Raw genomic sequence first — 18,658 nt, 5'->3', positions numbered from 1 at the left:
CTTTTGATCATAATTAATATTCAGTCATTTCTTCCTGATATTGTCAGGCCTTCTCCTGGGTGAGGAAAATGGTTTTTTTTTTATTTGGTTGGTTTTTTTCTCAGAATTCTCAGAAATGTTAGACCAGAATAGAGAAAGCTAGTAACAAAAAAGATCAAGAAATTATCAGTATTTGGCTACCATGTAAACTTCTCACATCTAAACCACAAAGAAACTTAAAAGCAACCCTGCAAGTCTCATTTAACTGCTATGTTGGTATCTAGTCACAAGACAAAGTCTATAAATCTAAGTTGCCACCTCAGCTTACTGTAAGAGTTGGAAAACTATGACAAGCTCTCAGGCACAAACCTATTTTTACTAGTAGCATGGGGAAAACAGAAGATATTGCCTTTACCTGCAAACCTTTTCAACTTCTGCGTTGGGACACTACAGCTGTGCTTCGTTTTTGCCTTGCAAAATCAATGATTCTGCTAATGCTTATTTCATTCTAGAGTGCTTCAGTGTTAGGTAGATTCTCCATGATGCAGCACATCATAACATCGACACACATGCATTGACAATACCAACTAATGCAACTAGTTATACTCACTCTCAGTTTCCTGTTTGACAGCACTTTCTTTTCGAGGCAGTGTAGCTGGGATGGATTAGGTTGCAAGCATCAAAGACAAAGACAAGTTAAAATGCAGTCTGCACAAACCATGCACAAGATGCAAGTTAAGCTCTAACTGGAAAGAAACATGCGGAGAACTATAAGCAGCAAGTAACTACATTGCAAACACATTTAGTTGGAGAGGTACTATTCTAGAAATTCAGTATCTAAGCTACATGGAAAATAGAGTAAGCTTTTAGGTATTAAAATTTGCTTTTTTTTATATATAGTGTGTTCAAAGAACATTTTTTGGTAACATGTATTCAAAGTCTCCCAAATTGAGAAGTCCATTAAATTAGGGCTTTATTTGTCAGAATTAATATTGCAAAAGACTCAGTTTTCAAGATAAATCATTATATCAATAACAGACTTGAAGAAATTAAAATGTACTTATGTAATTTTTTACTGAGTCAGAGATATTGTCCACCTTTTCAATTTAAAAAACATACACTGATACTGCAAAACCATTAATGGCTAACCTTTTTTCTGTTTGCAAATCAGGATGTTTACAAGAGAATACATCTTTTGTATTTATGCTGCACCAAAAACTGATGACTGCAAATTTGGAGAGGATGAAAATAATAAATATATATTAAAAAAAATGTACAATTTTTTCCCCCATCTTTTCAGAATAAAACAGTTTCCTCAAGTGGACTTCAATGTGAAATTTAGAGTAAATGGGCATTTGTAGAAAAATAGAGAATCCACAACCAGTAAAAGGCATTTGCATACATACACTAAAAGCAGTATGTGGTATTAAAGATCTTGATGAGGATGGATGCTACAAGCCCCCAAAAATGGACCAGGCAAGCAGAACCTACTGTAATAAATGAGTAGATACTTCTAAATGCCACAAACATGTCTTAAATACCAGATGTTCTCAAGAAGGCAACAGTACTGATAATTGTAACATCAAACTGAAATTTAATTCCAGCCTAGTTTTTAGATCTTGGGGGTTTTGGCAGGTTTTGAATAAAAACATTTTAGGCATGATATATTTTGGCATATGCAACTGTCATGCATTGGCCCCACTTCTTTATTGTCTTCAATTTCCAAACACATGGGACTTACAACAGAATGTGAAGAACTACAAACAAAGATCAGGCCCTGGACAATCAGGGGAGCCTCAGTGGCTTTTGAGAAGCTACACCACATAAACATATGACAGTAGTAGCACTCTTTCCAACACTGACTTTATGGTATTTAAGTATCAAAGTCTTGGCTTCATCAGAAAAAAACAAAAAAAAAAACAAACCCAAAAAGAAAAAAAAACACTTCTTAAGACAAGTGTGAATGCTCACGACCCAGGTAGGGGTTTTTTTTGCCATAAAAAGCAGACAAAGAACCTTGCGCTAGCACAGAATGCCAGAATTCTCCCAGCGTTTGAGGCATTCAAATAGCAGTGCTATTCCCAAAGCACAAAAAAAGGCAAGAACACACACCAACACAGCTTGGAAACAGGTCATCTTTAGTGTTCGAATACAACTGGAGCATTATTGCATTTATGCACCTATACTATTCCTTAAACAAGTTTACTATTAAAAAGTGATGTATTTTGAATAAATGTGCAACTAGTAGTAGTAGTAGTAGTATGATCCCTACATCGAACATGAAAGCCCTTGAAATCACACACCATTTTAAGCTGTTACAAAATGAATAAATTTACATGCATGACAGAAGTCTTCTCAAGGTGCAGCTTTTATGCTGGTGAATTGAAGGACCTCTTTCTCCAAAATGCCTGCTAGCTCCATAATGCTTACTCAAGTTATGGAATTGCTACAAAAACTGTTTCATCACAAATACAAATCACAAGAGAACTGTCAAGACAAAGTGTTAAGAATGTTTTAGATATCAATTTGTATTAGGGTAAAGGGGTTTTTTTCTTGCAATAAGATTCCTTTTCAAGATTTAGGAATTGAAATCTGATGATGATGACACATTATGGCACCTCTTGCTCTCCACGTCCAACAGATTGCAAAGACTTATCTTTCCAGTTTCCCCCTTCCTCAAATAAGCCTTATGACTCTCCTGCTTTCTTCCTTTTAGTTTTTTACATTTTCCTGTTTTCTACCATCAAACCTCAAAGGATAAGTTCAGGACCCAAAACAGGCTTGACAGAACTTACTCGTTAAAGCTGCACATAATTTTGGAATTCTGAATTTGCAAACTGGTGAACTGCAGCAAACATAAATACTTCAAACCACTTTTGAAACCGTGCACCTCAAAATATAGAACAGACAATATATAAATACACCTATACCACTGTTGCTTTCCAAGTCTCCAAGTTTGAGTTTTTTCCTAAAGTTTCCTTTCCATATTCATACTAGACTAATTCTAGGAGGAATACATACACCCTTAAACATAAATGCCTACAAGTTAACAAATTATGATTTCTAGTCTCAGGCTACATAGGTAAATCCAACTGAAAAAAACCGCAATAAAATACACAAGTTTTTTTAGGCAGAATTAGCATGAAAACTAGCTTTCTAAAAATCCACCTAAAACTTATTAAAAGCAGAAATAACAGCAGAAGGAACACACACACTGCTGCCCAAACTTTTGCTAATTACAAGAGTTGATTTTTCAAACTTGTTCCAGTAGTTTGTTAAAAAGAACCTTTAGAGAAGTACATTTTATCCTTTTATCTTGACTAATTTCACAAGATTTCAGTTGTTCTATTTTGGCCTTCCCGAAGTCAGAAGTTTTACCAATCATATTTTCCAACCCACTTCTTCAACCTTGCCAAAAATAAAAGAATTTTACCTCATCATAAAATTAGCTGTAAGTATTGCAATAAGTGTTTAATAGGCAAATAATAAGATACAAAGCAAGATATATGCCTTCTGGAAGCTTACCAAACTTTTTTCCTTCTCTGGTTGTGCCAGTCATCTTGATCTTGGCAACTTCAAAGAAATCTTTTATTTCCCTTTCATACAGTCGTGATAAATAATCCATATAATTCTTAAAAGAAAAATGTAAATTTAGTTAACAAGTATTCATACTGACCTTCTATTACAGGTAAACAGTTGTAAAAAACCTGCAAGTTTATAAGTTCTACTAAATAACAAACTGGTTTGGGCAATATAAGTATATATATTTATGCAGCATGCACAAAAATACATTCATGATATTTAAGCAGCTTATATTCATTTCACAGTGAGTTCACTGAGCATTAATCAGAAACATCTACTTCTCCATAAAGAAAGATAAGCAATGCAGTACCAGTGGTAGAGTATCACAGAATTCAATTCAAGGGTAAAATGGAGAGAATTCAGCACCATTCTCTGTATCCTTTTCATCAGACTCCTACTGTGCCCCAAAAAGTACACATAATACATAAATATACAACTCTCTCAGTTTTTTATTAGAAGATCACAAAGATGTCAACCATTCGTTAACTATCTGCCTTACACTGAAAGTGAAGGAAGAGCTGCTTTAAAGCCATTGAGAAAGTCTAATTTAAATCTTTCATTTAAGCATTACAGTACTTTAATTAAAAAGACAAGACTTGCTCTCTAAGGACTAACTTCCCCGTGATTTCTACCTAAACATTTTTCATACTTTTTTAGTAATTTTTTTTTCACTCCACGTTAGTTTTAAACAAGGCAGTTAAAAGTTACATACATAAAAAGGAAAAACATTTCTATTTAATCTACTTTACAAGAGACCTCTTAAGTTTCTGATGTTCCCAAGTGAAATGAAGGTCTGTTGAAATAAAGATGTCACACAGACAAGAAGACACATCACTTTGAAAATAGCTTAATATAATTTTTCTTACTAGGCTGTAAAATGGCAAACTTATTTTAAAAAAATATTACAATAAACATGATACTTTTGAACTCAATGTTTGAGGAAACAAACTAACAAACAAAATAGGATATCACAAATATGAGAAAATTAAGTTTCCTATTCCAAAGAGGAACAAGAAAAGAGGAACACTGAGTTACATTTCATATACATACATTTCATATGCACCTGAATATTGACAGGTGCATACACACAGGCAATTCTTTTGACTTTCAAATCCAGTCTGCTCTGTACATTGACTATCATCATTTGAGCACTTCACATACCTTTGTTAGTCCTTCATATTTTCCATAATCTGTGTTCTTGAGCCACTCCATCAGTTTAGCATATCGGAGTAAATCTCTGTGAAACGGATGGTGGTTGGGTAACGTCAGTTCAGCAGAGTGCTGGGCAAGAGTGGAACTCTGATCGTGACCCTTGACAAAAAAAAGTATTAAAGTAAATCTGGGCACTACACAGACATACAATAAGTTTCCTGAAAAACTTAATATGAAGACAGCATCTCATTCAGGCAAAGAGAAAAGCCTCATAAAATACCTTGGACAGAAGCAAAGCCTAGAGACACAGACTGAAAAAGACATCTAACAATACTGACACCAAGCTGTTACAGTTGTGGCAGGTAATGCATCTTAATGAGCTTGTTCATTGTAAGGGTCTTTGCCTTCAGGGTGAGTCACTGGCATGTTTTGTTGCCTCTGTTTAAAGATGTTACTCCCATATACTGTAAGACACATCAAGTCCACAGTTAATGAATGGCTTAGGTGTTAACAATGAGCTTTTATATTTCATCTCTGCTCTGAAAGTCTGCTCCAATTCAACCTACTTTAGTCCACTTTGGCCAAGCCTTCCTTGGTCAAGTCTTAAAAACATCAGTTCACACACATTCTCTCTCCCTCCACATGGAGACACACACCCACACTTTAAGTGAACATTTACTGAAGTTAAACAGTTTACGACATGCAGCATAAACCATTTAACACAAGATAATAATTTCATGCTCCTCCTTTACTCTGGCTGCTTTCCTAAAACCCACACTATCCTTTAAGCATCACATCACATTGCTGGAACAACACACGATTTACGTTTTTAAGCTTTCAGTTGCTTGAACTCACAAGCTTCCTGGGCAATTCAGGAAGAGCAAGCAAGGTAACGCCACCGTGCAGTCACGCAGCAGAACACACAACCACTGCTCCTAGGTTAACAGAAGGGAGGATGGGACTTAATTTCCAAATGGCTTTAATATCTCCTGTAAAGCCTTTTTTGCTTGGCTTGTAGTAAATACTGCAACAGGCCTTGATCTCAAGTATAGTTTGTGCCATAACAGCACAAAAAGATTCGTATTCCTGTAGCATCACATGCCGGCGGTTTAAGCAGGTCAGGCATTGTCAGTCCCTCAGTGAAGAAGAATTCCTGGACAGTTCCACTTTGGATGTGACAAGTTAGCAGAATAAGCTATACAGTTTAAAAACTGCCTTTGCATGTTTTCCAGTTGGAATAGCAGCCAGTAAAGCAACAAACTAAAGCAAATTTTATCTTACCCTTTTCTATTGTATTGGGTTCAAGTCTTTGGTTAAAAAAAGCCCTAAAAGCTTCCACAATACATTCACAGACTTGTTTAAAAAAATTATATATATGATTCTATGATATTATTTGTAAAATACTAACCTTTACTAGGTAATGCAATGCAAACATGCCAGCTTCTGGAAAAAGCTAATATACTACATAGGATCACAGAATGGTTTGGGTTAGAAGAGACCTTAAAGTTCATCTAGTTCCACCTCCTCTGCGATGGGCAGGGACACCTTTCACTATACCAGGTTGCTCAAAGCCCCATCCAACCTGTCCTTGAACACTTACAGTGACAGGGCATCCACAACTTCCCTGGACAACCTGTTCCAGTTCTTTTTTTGTATCCAACATGAACATGAAGTTACTTTGAGCCTTGTTCTCTTAACTATGTAAACTGAGACACAAATGGGCCCAAAGAAACAAGTCCTGCCAAGGTCATTAATTTGTTCTCATAGACAACGGGGAAGGATAACGCTATAAATCTCCCTTATAAAAATAATCCTGTAGTCTGCCTTTAACAAAAAGTTAACTTAGCAAAGTGCAATTATTGGAACATATAATTTGGAATTGGAATGCAGCCAGCATTAGCAACACAGCTGCTGATGTGATTCCTGAAGTCATACTCAATGCTGTGTGTACTTTTGGGCATGCATACAGCAAATATTTTCAACAGATCTTTGATAGGCTTCTATGAAACAAGATGACAGAAAATCACTTACAGTTCTCTCTCCTGCCCCTGGTGTGTTACATTCCTACAGCATGCATTTTAACGTACAAGTTCATTGCAGTTTAACATAATTTACCCGGTGGCTTTCACACCTTTTTTCAATTAAGTCAGTCCAAAGCTCATTCATAATACTGCTAGGAAATACTCAGCTATCCAGATTTTTATTGTTTCTTTTATCTAACAATTTTATTCATGTCCCTTTATTACACACAACTTTTTTTGCTTGCTGGTTGCATTCTTCATAAAGCTGGATGACAAATTCCCTAGCAAGATAAATTTCTCTCTTGGGGCCAACTTTTCCACAGGACTAATCATTCTGGTTGTCCTAAGTCATGTCCTCTTCAAGCCTAACCCAAAACATTATGAAGCTTCTAGGTGTACCATTCCTATCCAATTAACAGGCTTTCTCTCACTGCACATGAACATACATCGTTACCAATGATACCCCAAGTTTGTTATTCAACTATTTCACAGTTTCAGAGCTTCAAACTATTTCATATTTCAAAGGTAAAACGCCCAGTTGTCTTTAAATTGAGTGCTGAACATGGTTGCTAAAAAAAATAAAACCTTTAATGTTGTTGATACACACATTAAACAATTATTAGTAGTACACAATAAAGACAACTTCATTAACTTTTAGTAACAGTTATTGTAAACAGTTTGTAACACTTCAGAGCATGGCAATCCAAAGTTGCATTTCTGCTTAAAACTTTTAATATTTATTACCAATTTTATGTAAAGGAAATGAAGCACTTTAGTACCTTACAACAGAAGTTTGAATCAACCATTGGGTTTTTTTGCCTTTAAAAAAATAAAGGACAATTTCATACTTCCAAGATAATATATTTAAGCCCAAATGTCAATCTAACTTTGATTTTCCATCTAATGAGTTCCAAATCAGAATGCCTTACTTGTATTAACAGCTCCCTAGACATCATCGTGTTTTCATTTGTCTTTTTAATTGAGAATTCTTTATCTGCCTTCGTTTTTTCTGCAGTGCTTTGAATTATTTTTGTAAGAAACATTCTAAACAAATAATGCAACTTCAGATGTTAAAGGTAACAAAGTATTCCAGTTAGTTTTCAAGAACATTGGGCTGAGAAAAAAACACAGTCATTTTAGTAAGATAACACAAAAATCTGGTATACCTCCAACAGCTGAATCTGTACCTCAAAATGAAATACACAAAGCTCTTTTTTCACTTTTACAGGCTTTGCAATGGCTTATCTCATGTAGTTCATGAACTCCTCCTGCTAAAAATTATGACTTTGCTGTTAAGTTTAATCTACTGAATAATACCTCACAGCTAATAGCAAACTAAAGCTTTTCAGAAGGCAATTTTATATGAAAAACAATGTGAGGCCACTACTAGTTTCAGAATTTCAGAAAATATAAATTGCAAAGTGGTTATAGCATTCTCAATAGCCCTCAAAAGTCTCCTTATAAATGTTTCATCTAATATACATAATATTGTATCAGTAATAATAATCTCTTACAATTTTTAAAAAATAAAATCCTCAGAATAAAACATCAGAAAAGATATTCTGCTAAGCAGCCATTTCCATGCACAATTCCAATATTCAACAATGCATACAGAGAACTTACACAATACAGCTCCTACTTCCTCATTTAAAGGCTGAGACAGGTAGTCTATACTCAGGTTTGCAAAATATCAAAAGTGACAGAGGAAAAATACCTTCTTAGCAACAGAAGCTAAAGGCAAAAGAATTAACATGCTGTGGAGCTCTTCTGCAAAGTGGCTAAAATGTAGGAAGCACTTATCTTTGTCATAAAAAGCCAGGCTTGTACTCTCAAATATGTTTCTACACAGCTATCCAGTGTAAATATTCCATTTTCTGCACACAGTCTAATACAGCAAAACTAGAACTTTTAAACTTTTATTGCACTAATAAGTATAAAACCAGAATTATTATTTCCTAGTTACAAATACTGCAATTTCACACAATTGTAGTACCTGCACAGTAGTACACATATTAAAATTTCCTGAAAATATTTTTCCTCCATACATCTCAATCTGTCTCTTAGCAATTTCTGGAGATTAGATCAGAAGAATGTTAGCTCACAAACAGATAAACAAAGCTTAAGGGCTGACAAGAATAATAGAAGTGAGAAGGGGCGTAAGTCTGATGCTCTGTAATCATAAAGGCAAATTTCTTTTTGCAAAGTCAAAAATGCAGCTGCTAGTTCAAGCTCAAAAAAAAAAAATTAGTTAGAAAAGCTTGTTTCAAACCCAAGGTACTCACTGGAACTGAATGATAGGAGGACCTGTTATAGAGTTGAAGTAGGGTCTGAGTAAACTAATTGGAGATAAAAAAATACAGAAAATAAAAAACTGAGGCTAAAAAAACCACCCAGCCTTTAGGTCACAAGTGTCAGGACAGTGATTTATGAATATCTCAAGTTAAAGATCAAAACCAAGGTTCAGATATTTTACTTTGGATGTTTGGTTTTGGTTTTCTTCATGGCTCTTGAGGTTCAGATAGCAAGAACTTCAATGTTTTCAGCCTCTAACAGCTTTAAAAAATAGTGCTTTTTCTCCTCAATTAATCAAGCTTTACAATTAAACTAAACCCTTATATATCACACAGTGTGTTTAATTCAGAGAGTTAGCCTATTAAAAACAGGTGTTTGGATTTGTCTTTTTTTAATGTAAGAGACTTATGTAGGCAATTGTAGTTTGGTATGCTTAGCAGTATCTCTGTCTGAAGCGCCTCTAACATTTACTGATTACATCACAGAATATGTCCAATTTTAGGTAGATTGTTTTTCTTCTGCAGAAAAGTTTGTCATCAAAAATTTCATATTAAATAGAAAGAAGTAATACCTGCTGAACAAATACGCTGTTCAAATGACTGGCAAGTCTCCGTGCAAATTGCTCACGCAAGTCACTAAACCGCTGCTGTTGCTGCTTCACTGCATGAAGCATATCATGTCCTACAAACAAAAAGGATTTATAGAGTACAAAATACACAGTAATAAACTGTATATGGGAACCAAAAGGGCCAGAGATCACAACTCCTTCAATCTACAGAACAAAATGTGAGACTATTTGGAATGGCAGTTACAAATAAAGGCAGAACCATAATAAATTTTGCACGTTAGACTGAATTCTAACAAAAACATTACCTGGACGAAGAGCTACATTCATACACTGCAGAAGGGCATCTGCTGCATTAGTGCAGGCCTCAATGCCTCGAGAAGATGTCAGATCTCCCTCCTGAAGGGCCTTTATATGACCTTTTGCCAAATCCATGTGATTCTACAAAATAATGGATAGTAGGCTAGTTTGCTATGCTGAACCCAGAACAATAAATACAATTTTATCATTATAACTTACTGAAGTTAGTGCAGTAACAAAACAGAAAAACATGCACATTTATTTTAAATAACAATCATGCTAAAGAGGGTAGCAACCTAAAAGAATTTTATACTTCAAGTGAACAACCATAGTAAACAGAATAAAAATGCTTACCACTAAGAACTCTATCTCCGACAGTAGTTTCACATTATTTGTGTTACTGAGATGAATTAGGTGGTTGCTTTCTGAAATTTGATCCATTTGCTCTTTTACACTCTGAAGCATTTCTTCATAACTGCTCAGCTTTAGCTCAATTTGGTCCACTTCCTTTAGAGCTTCGTCTAGCAACTTCATCAAGATATTCACCTGTTTCTCCGAGGCCATAATGGACTGGATATTTGCCTGTACAGAAAATAAAATAACATTCTATATCTCAAAAGCATTCTGATATATCCTTCTGCCTCTAGTGCTGTCAAACAGTTTTCAAAACTTGTGAGGAAATCAACAAAACTGTAGTCTTCTCATTTAAGGTGTTACTGAACACAGCAGTTCCTCAGTCTCTGACACTTCTTATTTCAAAAAGAAAAGATACAAAACCAAAATTTTGCCATGTTCTTAGAACTGAAGTACTGATCTGCAGTAATCCCTCCTATACTGGAACATTTTTAGTTCTAAAAAAAACAGCTCGGGTGTTAAGGTCAGATTTTCTATTGCAAGATAAGCTGTTTGTATGACAGAAGGCATTTTCGAAATACACAAGAAACACACAACTTGACAATTTGAGGACATTGTTGACTGTTCCCCCTGCATCTCCTTAAGTTTTCCAAGTGACCTCTAGAACGATGGGTTGTTTAAAAAGCAAAATAGCAAATAATGTGGCACTGTTACAGGCAGCCAAATACTGCAATGTCATTAGACTAAACCAGTTTCCTAGTTACATTGATAGGACTATTTTAGGCATCCACGGACATGAATGTCTATTCTCACTCTCCATGCACCCCTGCCCTCAAGAAAGGCATATGCAGAATGTCTCCCTTTTTTCCCCTCAGCTCCTCAAATGAAAGCCTGCAATTCGCCCCAGAAGGTGTGGAATGCAAAGAGCAAAGGTTGAAAATCTCTACAATCTGATGATAGGATATAGCTCAGTTTAGGAACAGAAATACATTTACATTTAAATATGCAGCAGAACATGCTGATTAATTTTCAAAAAACACTATGTGGTCAGTATCAGTGAGAACAGTTCAACATGCTGACACACTGTACATCAGAAGGAATGTTTACCCCATCTAGCACTTGTAGTTCTCTCGACAACTTTTCTGCAAAGGCTTCAGCATTAGAAATAGCATATTCACACCCTTCCATCATTATTTCAATATCCTGTTCCTCTCTTGCATTTAACTCCTGGTATTCATCCACAGCTTCTTCATCACCTCCTGCCACACTTTGATTCTCTCCACTTGGAACAGATTCTTAGGTAGAGAAGGAAAACAGAAAACATTATCAAGTCCAGAAAGTCACAAGCATGTAAGTCACATTTAAGAGTACTTAAGTATGTTTAACTACCTCTAAGTAAATGAATCCATTAAACAACTTCCCTAACAAGCTCCTGTTACCTATGAACACTTTCTCAAGTCTCAGTCTTCTACGTGCTTCATTACAATTACCGGAAATGATTCCCAACAAAGATGTTTTCCAAATTATGCAACACAAGCAAAATACAAATATCCACCTTCCTTTATTTCAAGGGACAAACCTAGTCTCAGTTCATTCACCTCTTACACTGGTAATCAGTATCAGCACACATTACAGTATTACACTCGATTTGTTAGCGGAAGATCAGTAAAAGTCAGATTCTCTCCTTTGGCAGACAGAGCGTACTGAAGTTGATTAAGATATATGTTACTGAATAAATAAATGTTATCTTGATGCTCAAAGTGAGTTTCACAGCAGAAAGGTAAGTACTCGGGTAAATGAAAATGAAATAACAATGTTTTCATTAACTATGATTTCTCACGGCACTGCTTACTTAATTTAACAAGTCACTCAAAGGCTGACAAATGATTTACAGAACATTAACACAGTCCAGCCAGAAAGTGTTTAGGACATTTCAAATAACTCTCTTATCTCTACCAACTGGATAAGCTATCCAAAGCCCTATTAAACAAAACAAAACTAAAAAAAAAAAAAAAAAACCCACGTATTATTTAAGAAAACTGCTTAAAAAGCAAAAGAAAGGAAAAAGGTGTTACGCACCTTCTGCAACCTTAGGAAGTTCTGAAGAATTAAAAGGTATGGAAAAGCAGAGGAAAGGAAGCAAAGATTGTTAGCTAGACAAAGCACGAACAGTGTGTATATTTTTAAGTGGCAGTAAGTTTGAATGTTTAATATTGCACAAACTTGAAACGTTAGAGGTTGGTTTAAAACACCAAAATACAGAAATGTTATCCTTCCTGTTTCACATTTCTAATTCAAATTCTTCTGCACATGCCAGTCTAGTATTTAATACCAATAATTTAACCACTTCTGACCAACTCAACATGTGATATATTTACTCACTAGGCTTCACTATAAAATTTTAACTATAACAATGATAATGTTACTGTAAAAATATTTAATACAGCATAAGCAAACAAGATACAAAGCCTCCTCAGCAACCAACCAGTCACAAAAATTGTAACAGGGTCCAGCAGAATTTAACACGTGCTTCACAGTTTAAAAACTAGAAACTCATTACTCTCTGGAAAGCTACAGAAGCATCACTTTTTAAAGCATTTTTCTAATTCAGGGGAAATGAAAACAGGCACAAAAGCAGATTCGTTACATAATTAGACCTACTAGATCTTGGAAGTAGATTTTATTTTGTTCAAGAAACAGAATGTCTTAGAAATATAATAAGCTTATCAATTAAGTATTTTAATTAAGTATTTTGTCTTGGTTCTCAGTTTTCTAACAGAAAATCTGTTATATAGTCATCTTGCTCATCTGAAGACTTAAAAAATATAAAACAATAAAATTCTATATGAAAACCCATCACGACTAAGTATATTTCTTTTAGTATACCCGTTTTACATCAGCAATTATTAAACTTTATACTTCAAATACAGTTGTAGAAATTTACCTTCCAACAGCTGTGAACTAACGTTAATAAAGTCAATCTTCTTTCTAAGATATCTCTGATTGAGTTTCCAGATACATGAAATGAAGGTGTTCTTTTCCACTGTGCTGCTTGCAACCCATTTGTACACTTTGTCAAAATGCAAGTCAAATTCAGGATTCTCCTGGAAAAGATGAGATATGTTACAGGCTCCACAGACAAATGATTTTCTGAGTAGCAGAGACTGTTTATGCATTAAATCATTAGAGATGACGGAATAACAATGAAATTATACATGTGCCAGCCCTAAAGAGACAGAAGCTCATACAGCAAGTCTGGTGCCCTGATGCACCGTAATAAAGGTGCTAAAATTGTGAATGTGAAAAAACAGAATCCAAGTTATGAAACAGTATTTTGTCAAGCCAGATAAGGCAACAATCACACAAAATACGGAGATCTATAAGAGCATCAAGAAACATCTGACAGCACTGTCTGCCCTGAAACGCTGTCCTCAGAATGATTAATGCCTTGTGTTAGCCTTCTGAAAATAAAAATGGTAGCTGGAGTTACCAACCAACACCATACACAACACAATTCAGGGAGACTTGAGAGAACAGGCAAGTGGAAAAAAAATTATGAGTACTTTATATATTTTATAGGTATGATAGTGTTCGATAGGACTGAATAGGATAGAAAAAATCATTTGTCCTTTTAATAGTAAAAAACTTCTATGTAAGTATTTTCAAATAGATTTACTGCCTGTTGAGAATGTTATTTGGATAGCAATTAAATGAAGTACTTGCCTTTCACAATCACTTAGGAACTCAGTATGGACTGGGACTGGTAATTGCCAGTTATAAAGATGATATTACAAGCATTTTGCAAGGTCCAGCCTCCTTTTGATGAAAAATGTTATTGCCTCAGATATATGTTAAATTCTTACTCATATATAGTTTGTAAATACTATTACTGTTACTTATTATATAGTCACTACTACCTGTAGAAGCAGGCGGCACAAGAAACTGCACATGATGGGAAATTTTTCTTTAGCTCATATTGATAAATATAATTACTAAATTAATAAATATAATTTCTAAATAAACAGTATAGTTACATAAAACTTGTCTCACAACTAGTGCAGGAAAGGTCTTGTGTCAAAAGAGTTGCATAGGATCATATGTGAAGGCAAACCATGATGAACCTATCAATTCTTACATCATTAGATATGAGAGAGCTTGGCATTCAACATTTGGTTTTTGAAAGAACATTTCAAAATCTCTCATTAGAGTGGTATATATTACAGCATATTTCTGTAAATTATTATTAAATTCTGTTTTGCAAGAAAAAGCCCTGAAAGACAGAGTAATTTTAACTTTAATTTTAAGAATCAATACTCCAACATGGTATTTAGAAACCGTGAGGAAAATCTAAAATCTAGCTAACAAGTGGATATGTGGATAACTGAAATAACAAACCTACATGGGAGGGGAAAAACAAAGAGTTTTAAACTTTGCAGTTATCTGCACTAGTCTTCCAAATCATGAGTTACCGGAATATAAAAGCAGACATCATAGCATGAAGGATTTTCACCTCTGCCTGTTTGTACATCTTTAGTTTACGACAAAAGATGAATTTAAGTGGTCAAAAATAGGTTGTTCTTGTTGTTCTGTGGAAAAGTCCACCACTTCAGGACTGTACCCTTCCCAAGAAATGGCCAATGTCAGGATTTAGAGAAGAGATTGTAAGAGCTTACCCTCCAGCTTACATTCTGCTCATTAAGAACCCTTCAAGTGTCCTGGCTAAAAACATTACATGGAGCTGAGCATCGTTAGTAAGATAGCAATAGATTTTCTTAATGGCAACTAAGCCTGGAGTAAAAATTTACTTACCACTTGAAACAAAGCACAAGCTCTCTACAGTCACTGAGAGATCACTACAACTAAGAGGGCAGATATTCAGACTGTTGCAATTCAAGCATATCTAGACTACACTTACTCAAATTACCAGGGTTATATTCTTGGAAAGGCTGAAAGAAAATGTAGGCGTAAGCAGCACAGGAATGTATCATCACAATTTCTAATGAACTCCTAAGTAACTAATTGTAACCAAATTGGATGTTATGTTCTGAGCAGAGCATTAAATAAAAAAAAAAAAAAAAAAAGGTGCACATACTTTAACAGCATCTTTGGCATCAACAACAGCAAGGTCTCGAAGTGCCCACGCAGTCTGCCTTTTGTAGAAATCTCCCTTGTCGGACTTTTTCACTTTAACCACGTTTACTTGCACTGGTCGTTCCGTTGTCACTATTAAATGAAGTAAGAGAATAATTTCAAAACACACGTATTTCTTTAATGTCTGCTCCTGCTGTGCTTCAATTTCTGAAATCCCCCTCCCTTCTACAGGGGAGATTTCAAAATATTTATCTGATGAAAAGAGACCCTTTGAAACATTTCCATCCACAATATCCACAACTCAGTTTAAGCCTCAGTCAAACAGGTATGCATCTCTTCACAGCTTGTGAGGTAATGAACTCAATTTACAGCCATTTTTTGATACAGCAGATCTTGGACAATGACCATGTAACTGACAAAGCAGACATAATTGGAGATTATAGTCAGAATAAAAACATTATCAGAGATTTCTGAGTCAGAAAAATATTCTAGCAAGCTAATTTATTGACAGATTAACTCAAAGCATCTATTTTTTCTAAGAGATATAATGTAATTACTATACACTTAAAGGAACGTTAGAACTCAGTTCAGTTACTCTGCCTTTCCAGAGCCCTCTACCTTGGATTCTAACCAGTACTCTTTATGGCATTTTATTTATGTTTATCAAGCTAAAAGACTACTAAATCCCCTTTTAGGCACTACATAAAGCCCGCTTCAAAATAAAGATGCTTGATTCCTTCACTTCAAATTACAATGAGATCTGTGAATAAAAGTTCAGGGAGTTGTTTCTTTTTTAGTAGAAACAATAATGAAAGTACAAGCTACAACTGATTTTCCCCATTAGAAATGGAAAGTACCTGTTTTGTACAGGTCAAGAAAAAGCACTGTAAATAAAGCTAAGACAAATGCAACTGAATAAAAAACAAAGGTGAAGACAAGAAAAACAGTGTGGTATTCCTATGTACCTGTGGCACACAAAAAGCAGTTTCTCTTCTTTTTGCCCGCTTTGCACACGTTCACAATGCTCAACAAGCGTTCATCATTGGGAGTGAAAATGTCCCTCTGTAAAGCGTGCTTGATTGCAGTCATTTTCTCTCAGCTGAAAGATTTTAGGGAGTCACAATACACTCAAGCACATTTAACAGACACACAAAAAAAAATAACCAGTCACGTAATTATAGTGATTACAGTTTTTTAAAATTAAATTTTACAGGTAACTAGACAAGCATGACTTACACAGAAGAACAGCCCACTTTAGGTAGCAGTTCAAGTTAAAACTTACTATCTTACTTCAATTAGACAACTGTAATTTATCAACACTTGGATGATCCTTCGGCTAAATTTAACGGAGAACAAAAAGCTTCTTTGTAGTAAAGGGGAATGCAAGACGACAACAACAACAACAAAAAAGTTGAAACAGGAATCAAAAAAAAAACCAACTCCCTCATCAGTCAGTGGAATTTTAGAAAGGACATGAATGCCATGGATCCAATAAAAATATAGAAGACAGGTGAACAAAAAAATCCCACAAAATCTAATAGGATGGATCATTTGAAACTAAAGTCACTGCAGAGATGATCTTAATTTAAAAGTCCTGAATCCTTCAAATATACCTAAAATCTTCACTTAAATGTTCAAGACTCTTTCACCAAGGTTATACTCTGGGCAGACCAAATTGAAAATAATGCCCCATTTAGCAAAAGAAAAAGTCTCTCTGTCCCCCTATTTTGCAAGAAGATTTCTAGAATTTATTCTGGATGTGGTATCTCTTAACAGTCAGTCAATCAACCACTCCAATGGCACAATTTCAAGTCTAACAAATTATTACTTTTGAGTCTTGGTGAGCCACACACACATCCTAATTCTCTTCTGGTAGACAAAAATCATTCTGAATCATTCTGCTCCCTCACGTCCTCCTCCCTTGGTATCACAAGAGAAATTCTAAATTTTAAACCCCATGTTATGCCATTCCCTGATGTCAACAATGCAGTCATAAACTACATCAGACCATTAGGTTGCATAAATGAAGTGCACCTGCCATTAACAGCAAAAGTACTTTCCTAACAACACCCAGAAGTTTGATTTCTGGTTTTTCTCCTCAGTGACAATAGTTTTCAGGTGATTTGTGGAAGGCAGAGGACCAAAAAAGAAGGAAGAAAAAGACTGTGGGGTGGAGTGGATTTGTTCACAGGTTTCCTCATTCAAGTGATTCACCTCTGGAGTAGCAGCAGCCAGCAGAAGGAGAAAGTAAAGGGTGAGAAGAAGGGGCTGTAAGAGAAGAAAGCTGTTCAGATTTGTGGGATGCATTATCAGCTGGTTTGTTTAAAAATGTTCACTGAGAGTTAGGATTTCTTTTGTCAACGTCTTTAAGTAAGTAACACGCTTGAAGGAAAGCATTTGTACTTTTACCACGTTCATTTACAATAAAGAATTCATAGTGCTAAAGTAAGAGCAACAATAAGTTAACCTTGCACCAAACAAAAATAAAATCGCAAGGAAGTCATAGAATTCTGAAAGAGACTTCCATGACAGATTTCAGTATAGTCAATGGGTTCCTCATCAAAGCATGGTCTAGTCCCCATTGGACTCTAGAAATCCAGGGAGGAGGGGATGTGCCAAGACCATCCAATACACAAACTTGTAGAATTCAATCACAAAACAAATCCAAAACCCCTACCAAAGCCCCTGAAAATTAAGGAATTAGCAATATTCACTTGATTCAGAACAGTTCCTTACACTGCACAGAGATTCTACGAAGTCTGAACAGAGCAACACTTAGACATCACATTTCAGTGTTTTCATTTAAATACAGAAGCTCCAACTTGTGCCTTAAAATTCTACAGTGCATTAAAAATATGATTAATGCACACTACATGCAATGCTGCCTGATGCCAAGACAATATATGGAGTTAAATTTTAGGTTACCTTGTCTTAGAGATGCCTGCATTGCTTTCTCTGATAAATACATGGCAAAGACAAAATCTTAGGCACTGTAATAGTTTTCAAGATAGCAATTCAAGGGTTTTGGGAACACAAGGGTCACCATGCCAAGGCAGAATCAGTACTGTCAAGTGCACAGAGCTCAGGGCATCCAAACAAACGCTGTTTATAGGACACCCCCGTGGCAATGTAACAGTCCACAGCTGCTAACAACTTGCCTCCTCTTTCATCAAATGCTGGGCCCATCTCTTGTTTCCCAAATTGTATCAGGTTGTCACTCCTGTTACTCTTCAACAGGTGCACAAGATGAACACACAATCTGCTGCATTTCAGAAATTTTCTTTCCTTCCTGATTTAGGATTTTATTTCCTGCTCTAAGTCA

The 18,658-nt window shown here is 35.4% G+C and overlaps 1 protein-coding gene across 10 annotated transcripts in view; it reads right to left on the bottom strand.

The window, feature by feature from the left end:
- EXOC1 (exocyst complex component 1) overlaps window positions 1-18,658 on the bottom strand; it is a 31,332-nt gene that overhangs the window by 9,215 nt on the left and 3,459 nt on the right. For 2 of the 10 annotated variants that reach the window (XM_027885549.1, XM_027885550.1), the window contains exons 2-13: window positions 16,302-16,435; window positions 15,338-15,468; window positions 13,190-13,349; window positions 12,325-12,345; window positions 11,353-11,540; window positions 10,246-10,473; window positions 9,900-10,032; window positions 9,598-9,707; window positions 9,017-9,070; window positions 4,723-4,872; window positions 3,505-3,610; window positions 590-634 (exon numbers count right to left, since the gene is read on the bottom strand). In XM_027885549.1, the coding sequence (XP_027741350.1) occupies window positions 590-634; window positions 3,505-3,610; window positions 4,723-4,872; window positions 9,017-9,070; window positions 9,598-9,707; window positions 9,900-10,032; window positions 10,246-10,473; window positions 11,353-11,540; window positions 12,325-12,345; window positions 13,190-13,349; window positions 15,338-15,468; window positions 16,302-16,425 (1,450 nt within the window). In that variant the 5' untranslated portion in view covers window positions 16,426-16,435. The remainder of the gene's footprint in view (window positions 1-589; window positions 635-3,504; window positions 3,611-4,722; window positions 4,873-9,016; window positions 9,071-9,597; window positions 9,708-9,899; window positions 10,033-10,245; window positions 10,474-11,352; window positions 11,541-12,324; window positions 12,346-13,189; window positions 13,350-15,337; window positions 15,469-16,301; window positions 16,436-18,658) is intronic. The other 8 variants (XM_027885552.1, XM_027885553.1, XM_027885554.1 and 5 more) reach the window with 8 other exon arrangements.

This window comes from Empidonax traillii, unplaced genomic scaffold (assembly GCF_003031625.1).
Source record: "Empidonax traillii isolate 1590-97213 ecotype Southwest subspecies unplaced genomic scaffold, ASM303162v1 scaffold167:size2001844, whole genome shotgun sequence".
NCBI classification, from domain to species: domain Eukaryota; kingdom Metazoa; phylum Chordata; class Aves; order Passeriformes; family Tyrannidae; genus Empidonax; species Empidonax traillii.
Note: the sequence above shows the minus strand (reverse complement) of the source record. Positions and strands in the feature narration are given on the sequence as shown.